Below are 8,250 nucleotides of genomic sequence, written 5' to 3'. Positions count from 1 at the left end.
TAAATATCTCTAATAAAGAAAAGGCAACTGTACTTATCACAGCACACCATTAAAGAATAAGTGACAGCAACAATGGGACCTCCTCACATTTCTGAAGACCAAGATTTACCAAGACAATGTCTAAAAAACAGGCAAAGGCAATGACATCCTAAATACCTCTGTCATAAAAAATTACTCATTTCTATCTTTTTGTCTTTCTGCTGCATGAGGAACCAAAGAAGTCAAATACAGAATTGTTTTGTCTGGACCAACCATGAAATCTTTAAGAACAGATAGGTATATTCCCTATTATTCTTTAGGGTGTTTTGTTTTGTTTTGTTTTTTTAGACAGATGTTTAAAAAATTTTTCAAAAATAAAAATAAAGAGTTACTTAGGCTTGTGAATATTTTGAAGCTTTTTGAATTTATGTGATGAACTCTTCAAGCAATTCAGCTTTTCATAGTCATCAATCAAAAGTCCTTCTGACATAGATGAGATCTATTCCAAAGTCTGTTACAAAACGACTTCCTCCTTTGTTGAACATGAGAGTAGCTCTTTGCTCTTTCAGGATCCCAAATTGTTCATTCAAAGTCATCCCTGTCTGTTTTCCAACACTGTTGATATCAAATTGTAGGGGACACCTTTAGGAACTTCCTTTACATTAGATTGCTCCCATTTTGTTAAGAACGAGGGTACAACAGTATGAGTTAATCACGGTTTCTGAGTTACAGGACATCGCAATGCTCCAGGATTATCAATGGATACAGTCAAAATTCCTCCAGTTGTGGTAGAAGACGACCATTGACGAGTTCTCTTTGCTACTACAGCGTCTAGCAGTTGTTCTGTGTTCAACTGGGCTGAACCTTCAGGACTCTTCTGAAAAGAAAAGTTGCCTGACGAGTGTCTTTCTGATGACTTAACTTATTTACATTTTTGGAAAAATTAGCTGGAATATTATTTTTTCTATTTAACTGGTTAGGTCTCTTGAGAACTGCAATTGGCTTCCTCTGCACTTCATTTTGTTTCAGAAGATTGCCTTCCTTTTTAACACTGGAAAATATTGTTCTATATTCTTGTCATTTAGAGTTGGATGATTTCATAGGGCTAATTCATTTTCGAATTCCAGTTGCCTTCCTAGCTGCAAGGCCTGTGATAACTCCATAAGGACGTCTCTTCCCAGGCATTACTCTTACTCTACGGCTCAGATTAGTCTTACCCAAACCAGAATTCTGTTGGATAACCCCCGTACTCTCATCCTGAATTGCCCGACACCACTTTGCTGGAATCTTCTATTCAGTCTTGGAAAATTCTGCTTCTTTCCTTCCTTTCGATTCAATTTGATGAAATCATCCAAAGACAGATAAATTTTGTTGAGGTTTTCATTGCTGTGAACTTTCGACGGCAGCGAGGGGGTCACTGTGGCTCCCACCAACCGGGTACCAAACCGGCTCATGGCTGGAGACGTTGCGCTGAACAGTCAGCCACGAAGGCCAGAGATGGAGGCCTGCCACCCTCACTCTTGCTCGAAGACTAGCTGCCTACTTGTTATTAATTTTTAATTTAATTCCATTATAGTCCAAGAACATTTTTTATGAGTTCAATAGTTTTAAATTCTTTAAGACTTATTTTATATCGTATATTTTTTCTTTCTCAGTAAATACTCCATTTATATTTAAAAAGAATATATATTCTACTGCTAGGTTGTTTGTTTATACATCAATTAGGTCAAATTGATTGATAATGTTTTACTTCTTTGTTCTTACTGATTTTCTGTCTTTTAGAAGTTATTGAGAACAGAATGTTAAAACTCCAATTATAATTGTGGATTTGTGTACTTCCTCATGTATCATGTATTTTTCATTTCTGTTATTAGGTACCTAAAGTTTAGGATTTTTATGTCCTTTTAATGAATTGACCGATTTATTATTATGAAGTGACCATCTTTAATTCTGGTAATATATTCTGTTTCTGAAGTCTACTTTGTCTTATATTAGTCTATCTTCTATCTATGCTTTGGTTTGTGTTAACATGGTGTATAATTTTCCATGTTTTCACTTTTCATCAAATGGTGTGTTTAAAGAGGGTTTCTGTATGTAGCATATAGTTGAGTCTTATTTTTTATAATAACAATCGTTGCATTTTAATTGAAGTGTTTGTATACATACATTTAGTGTTGTGTTCATAAGGTTGAGTTTAAATATACTATCATGTAATTTGTCTCCTGTTTATCTAGCTAGTTATTAATTTTGTATCTCTCTTTTGTGTCTTATTTTGTCGTTTTTTTTTTAATGATTCCATTTTAACCTCTTTGTTAGCTTATTAGCTATAACTCTTTTTCTTTTTAGTGATTAAATTATGGCTTATGTTATACATCTTTAACTTATAGTTTACATTTATTTAGTACTGTACTCCTACACGAATAGTATAAATGCTTTACAATAGTATGTTTCAATTTCCCCTTCTACTGGCTTTTGTGTTAATGTTGACATCATTTTACTACCTATGATAGAAATCATAAATGCACTATCATATTTTTACTTTAAATCATGATGTTTTAAAAATAATTTTAAAAAGTATTTTATATTTCTCCATGTATTTACCACTTGCAATGCTCTCTAGTCCTTCTTAGATATCTAGATTTTTTTTTTTTCATATCCAGATATCTGGTATCCTTTTCCATCTGCTTGAATAGTTCTTTTAGTACAGGTCTTTGGTAATTGATTATTTGTTTTATATGTCTTAAAAATACCTTTATTTTCTTTTGTCTTTAGGGGAAAATATATGATTTTTGTTGCTGTTCATGGTAGAGCACATGTGTCGTGAGCATGTGAGAGAGAGAGAGGGGAGGGAGAGAAGAAAACACCCTCCACAGGGCCTGGTCATATCACATCCCCTTCCTCCAGTCTTCTAGCCCACCAAAATCCTGGACATGCACGCACATGCCTGGTGTGTCTTAGGTCAACCTGGATCTGAAGTCGAGATACCAGTACGGTACTTTACCAACTGTGCCACATAGGCTGGCCCTGAATAAATATTTTGATCATCATTTTTTCAAATATTTTCTGTCTCCCTACCCACTTTCCTCTTCTTTGTTACTCCAGTTACAGCCACATTCAGCTATCTGTATTCAGGGGTACTATTTTCAATGTATTTTTTAAATCTCTCTGTGTGTTCTACTTGAGATCGATCTTCCATACATCTTTTTAATATACTCAATCTTTTGTCCATTTTTTTCAACTTATATAATATAGCATAATGAATGTTTCAATATCACTTATTTTTGCTCTGTTGCATTTATGGGTCTGTTTATATTATTTGATTTTTCTCCTTATGATGGGCATATTTTTTGCTTCTCAGAATATCTGATTGAATATCATACTTTTTGAATTTTACTTTTGTAGGTGCTGGAGTTTTTTTTTTTTTTTTAATTATCATGATTATTCTTTTTTTTTTTGGAGGATTTTTGCTATAGGGCGCATGTGCTTGCCAGACAGACAGAGAGAGACATAGAGACAGAAAGCAGGAAATCACCCCCCAGGGGGGATGGTCATGCCGCAATCCCTTCTCCTCCATTCTCCTCTCGGGATCTTGGGCATGCATGCACACGTGCCCGGCATGGGTTTTAAGCCACCGGGTCCAGGACGCGAACCGCGGTTGACTACGTAGCCCACCAAAATCCTGGACATGCACGCACATGCCTGGTGTGTCTTAGGTCAACCTGGATCTGAAGTCGAGATACCAGTACGGTACTTTACCAACTGTGCCACATAGGCTGGCCCTGAATAAATATTTTGATCATCATTTTTTCAAATATTTTCTGTCTCCCTACCCACTTTCCTCTTCTTTGTTACTCCAGTTACAGCCACATTCAGCTATCTGTATTCAGGGGTACTATTTTCAATGTATTTTTTAAATCTCTCTGTGTGTTCTACTTGAGATCGATCTTCCATACATCTTTTTAATATACTCAATCTTTTGTCCATTTTTTTCAACTTATATAATATAGCATAATGAATGTTTCAATATCACTTATTTTTGCTCTGTTGCATTTATGGGTCTGTTTATATTATTTGATTTTTCTCCTTATGATGGGCATATTTTTTGCTTCTCAGAATATCTGATTGAATATCATACTTTTTGAATTTTACTTTTGTAGGTGCTGGAGTTTTTTGTTTTTTTTTAATTATCATGATTATTCTTTTTTTTTTGGAGAGATTTTTGCTATAGGGCGCATGTGCTTGCCAGACAGACAGAGAGAGACATAGAGACAGAAAGCAGGAAATCACCCCCCAGGGGGGATGGTCATGCCGCAATCCCTTCTCCTCCATTCTCCTCTCGGGATCTTGGGCACGCATGCACACGTGCCCGGCATGAGTTTTAAGCCACCGGGTCCAGGACGCGAACCGCGGTTGACTACGTGGGAGTCCAGCCACATAGCCATTACGCTAACTGCTGGTTCGCTCATGATTATTCTTGATCTTTGTTCTAGGTGGAGCTAAATTGCATGGAAACTGCTTGATTCTTTTGTGGCCTGCTTTTAGGTATAAGTAGCCAGTCTTGGCTTTATTATAATGTTGAATTTTCCCTAGTACTAAGGCAATATTGTTCTAAATTTTTTTTTATAAAGCCCTGTGAATTCTGTGGTTTCCACTTTGGCCCCTGGGAACATGAAAAATTTCTGGTCCCACACAAACTTTCTTTGTTCTTAATTTGTTGTTTTGAAAATGTTCTTAAAAAATAAAGTTGTTTGCTCTTTACTTTGGTTTATTCTTTAAGAAGGACACTGGGGGACCAGCAGTTAGCGTAATGGCTATGTTGCTGGATTCCCACGTAGTCAACTGCGGTTCGAGTCCCGGACCCGGTGGCTTAAACTCACGCCAAGCGTGTGTGCGTGCCTGCCCAAGATCCTGAGAGGAGAATGGAGGAGAAGGGATTGTGGCATGGCCATCCCCCCTGGGGGGTGATTTCTCACTTTCTATCTCTCTGTCTCTCTCTGTCTCTCTGGAGAGCGTACGCGTTTTTTCCTCTCAAAAAAAAAAAAAAAAAAAAGACATTGGTTCCTTCTTGGTTTGTTCTTTCCCCAATCTCAAGGAGTTTCTTCAAATATATTCTCTAATCAGTACTTAGCTAAAGGTTCAAGCAGAATTCTCCTGCACAACTCTAAAGCTCTTTTTGTGAATGAATTTTTCTTGTTTGTTTTGTGAACCCCAATGAACATGGCCTCTCCAAACTCTTAGTTCTGCAGTGTCAACTGCGTGAGCCTACTAGATTTCATCTGGGTTACCCTTCCATATCTTGCAGCCTGGCAACTCTAGGCAGTAAGCTAGGACAATTAGAAGATTCACCTAATATTTTTTTTCCTGTCATTTGGGAATCAATGTCATTTCCTACTTGAGAATGTCTGAATGTCTTACAATGTCTGAAACTGTTGTTACATAAATTTTGCCCAGATTTTTCATCATTTTAAATGTTAGGGTAAATCTAGTCTTTCTTTCATTATTATGGACAGAAGTACAAACTCTCATATAATTTCCATCTTTATAGAAGGAAATATCTGATATTACATGGAAATAAATATACCAAAACATTTATCACTTGATGTAAAATATATAAATAAGCAGGCTAGTCCTATTGTCTAGTAGTTAAGAGAGCCAAATCCCACATGGCCGACTATGGTTTGAATCCTGAACTCAACAGTTTGAAAACCAAACTTGTCGTGTGTGTGTGTGTATGTGTGTGTACGCACGCGCGCTCCAAATCCAGACAGGTTGAGAAATGAAGGAGCAGTAATTACAGGTGACTATGCCTTATGGGGTGGGGGGGGTGCTTTCTCTTCTCTCACTTCTCTCTCTCTATCAGGCAGTGGCATGTACCTTCTGGCAGTTAAAAAAAAAAAAAGAATATATAAGAAAATTTTATTTTATTTTTTTTCTTATTTTCCCTTCCTTACTGCCATTTTTTTTTTTGTTCTTCCTCTTCTTTCTCTCTTCCTTATATGTTCTTAAATTGTAAAATATAATCACTGCTAAAATGTCATTATTTATTTTATAGTACTTTTTAATCTTTTTATCTTATCTATCATATTTTTTCCAAGGAGAAATTTTACCTTTTTACGTAGTCAAATATATCACTCTATTTCTTTATGATCTATGGGTTTGAAATTATGCTTGGAAGGTTTTTTTTATATAGCAGGATCATCAACAGATTTACCTAAGCTTTCTTTTTTTTTTTTGGAGAGGTTTTTGCTATAGGGCGCGTGCGCTCACCAGACAGACAGAGAGAGACATAGAGACAGAAAGCGAGAAATCACCCCCCAGGGGGAATGGTCATGCCGCAATCCCTTCTCCTCCATTCTCCTCTCAGGATCTTGGGCACGCACGCACACGCGCCCGGCGTGAGTTTTAAGCCACCGGGTCTGGGACGTGAACCGCGGTCGACTACATGGGAGTCCAGCTACATAGCCATTACGCTAACTGCTGGTTCCCCTAAGCTTTCTTTTTCTAACTAACCTTATGATTTCATTTGTTTCATTAAAAATTTGGATTCATTTTGAATTCACTTATTGAAAGAAATTGTTTTTAAATTTCTTTTGTTATTTTTATTGTTTTTTAACTTGACCAGACAGAAAGAGAGAGAAAGGGAAAGTGAGAAAGCAAGCCACCAGGTTTGGGACCAAAGTGCTGTCAGTCATGTGGGAATCCTGCGCTCTCAACTACATCGCCACCTGGTGGCTGCAAAAGGAATGTTTAACCGATTAAGTAAGTTTTAAATGAAATAGTTGTGCATAGATTCCCAATTCTTGTTTTGCTTCATGGGAAGGAAGCACTCTCTTTCTATCATTCTTCGGTTAAACACTGGAGTATTAAATACATGTGCTATACCATTTAATTTGCATGAGCTAAGACTAATTTTTCAATTCTGTATTTATAAAAATAAGGATAACTGATAATCAAAATATAAATTGCTAAATAATAAGCTGCTTTCTCCTTTACTCATTAATATTGGTGCTAATTGAAATGTTAGACTCCTTGACTTTTATTACATTAGACTTGGGAGACCTGGTGTTGATTGTTACTGCCAACATGAAAGTGGTGCAGCTGTCCTACAACTCCAATTCTTGATCAATGAGGTAAGATTTTTTTCTTTAAAGCACTCATGTGCATATGTGCATGCATGAACACACGCACACACATACACACACACCGTCTACTTTAACTAATGTAAATAATTTCAATATTATTATTATAAATGCTTAAACATACACAGATATGAAGCATTACTCAGGGTCACATTTTTCATAGAATATTATACTTCCATATTTGTTAATTTATTAAATTTTAAAGGAAAAAGATTGTATAATATGCATCAGAATATACCACAATTGCTACTTCGTAGCATAGTTTAAGTTAATTATTTAAGTGACTTTTTAGGGAAAACTATAAGGTTCTTTGATTGGTTTCATACTTATTAAACTTTTCTTTTCTCCACTTTTCTATCACCAATTTAATTTTCCTTACTAACTTTTGTGATAACTTATGTTTTGTCTTTATCTTCCATGAAATAATATTTTTGCTTATTTACCTATGAGCTCTTTTATCTATTTCTATTTTCCATATGCATTTCCTGAGATATGTATGCATTTGTATTTATTTATGTATTCATAGATATTATGACAATTAGCTATCTATCCTATTCCCATTTTTAGTGAACTGTGATGATAAAGAACTCTCTAAAACCAAAATAAATTTTTTTCAAGCTCTGGGAAGTTTAAGATCTTCCATTAGTTGAAGGCTACTTATAGTGTTCTTGACTCAGGCTTTTACAGTAGCTCTTGAGTCTTCTAGATCTCTTTTATGGTAATGAGCCAGTCAATGAAAAATGATTTAAAAGATTATGCAATGTCAAATTCAGCCACTAAGAAGTTTAAATTCATTGCTAAAAGAAAGTTTAGTTGCATGATGGTGATACTTTAGTTTCTGCATATATTTGCATATAACTACAAGTCTACATCTATATATGTCCCTAAAAATTTATAATTATAAATACGGGTAAAATTGCTCATAGAACACCATATCAGAACTACCTGAAGCAAGAAAAATTTGATACATTGGCAAATGTCCACTTTACACCTCTCTTGGTTCAAAATATTTTTCAGAAGGCTATGAGACCCTCCTTATTGACAAACCTAGCATATTTTACCTTGTGGGAACACTTGCTATGGGGTACCAAAAAAGAGAGAGGGAGGTAAGGAAAAAAAAAAAACAGAGAAA

General features: G+C 35.6%; 1 protein-coding gene and 1 pseudogene across 2 annotated transcripts in view; one reads left to right on the top strand and one right to left on the bottom strand.

Annotated features, from left to right (window-relative positions):
* STXBP5L (syntaxin binding protein 5L) overlaps positions 1–8,250 on the top strand; it is a 376,137-nt gene that overhangs the window by 92,051 nt on the left and 275,836 nt on the right. For both annotated transcript variants that reach the window (XM_006146699.2, XM_006146698.2), the window contains exon 3: positions 7,028–7,109. In XM_006146699.2, the coding sequence (XP_006146761.1) occupies positions 7,028–7,109 (82 nt within the window). The remainder of the gene's footprint in view (positions 1–7,027; positions 7,110–8,250) is intronic.
* On the bottom strand, positions 447–1,486 carry LOC102499856 (UAP56-interacting factor pseudogene; annotated as a pseudogene).

This window comes from Tupaia chinensis, unplaced genomic scaffold, assembly GCF_000334495.1.
Source record: "Tupaia chinensis unplaced genomic scaffold, TupChi_1.0 Scaffold000185_1, whole genome shotgun sequence".
NCBI lineage: Eukaryota > Metazoa > Chordata > Mammalia > Scandentia > Tupaiidae > Tupaia > Tupaia belangeri.
The sequence above is the reverse complement of the archived record's forward strand: the minus strand, read 5'-3'. Positions and strand labels throughout refer to the sequence as shown.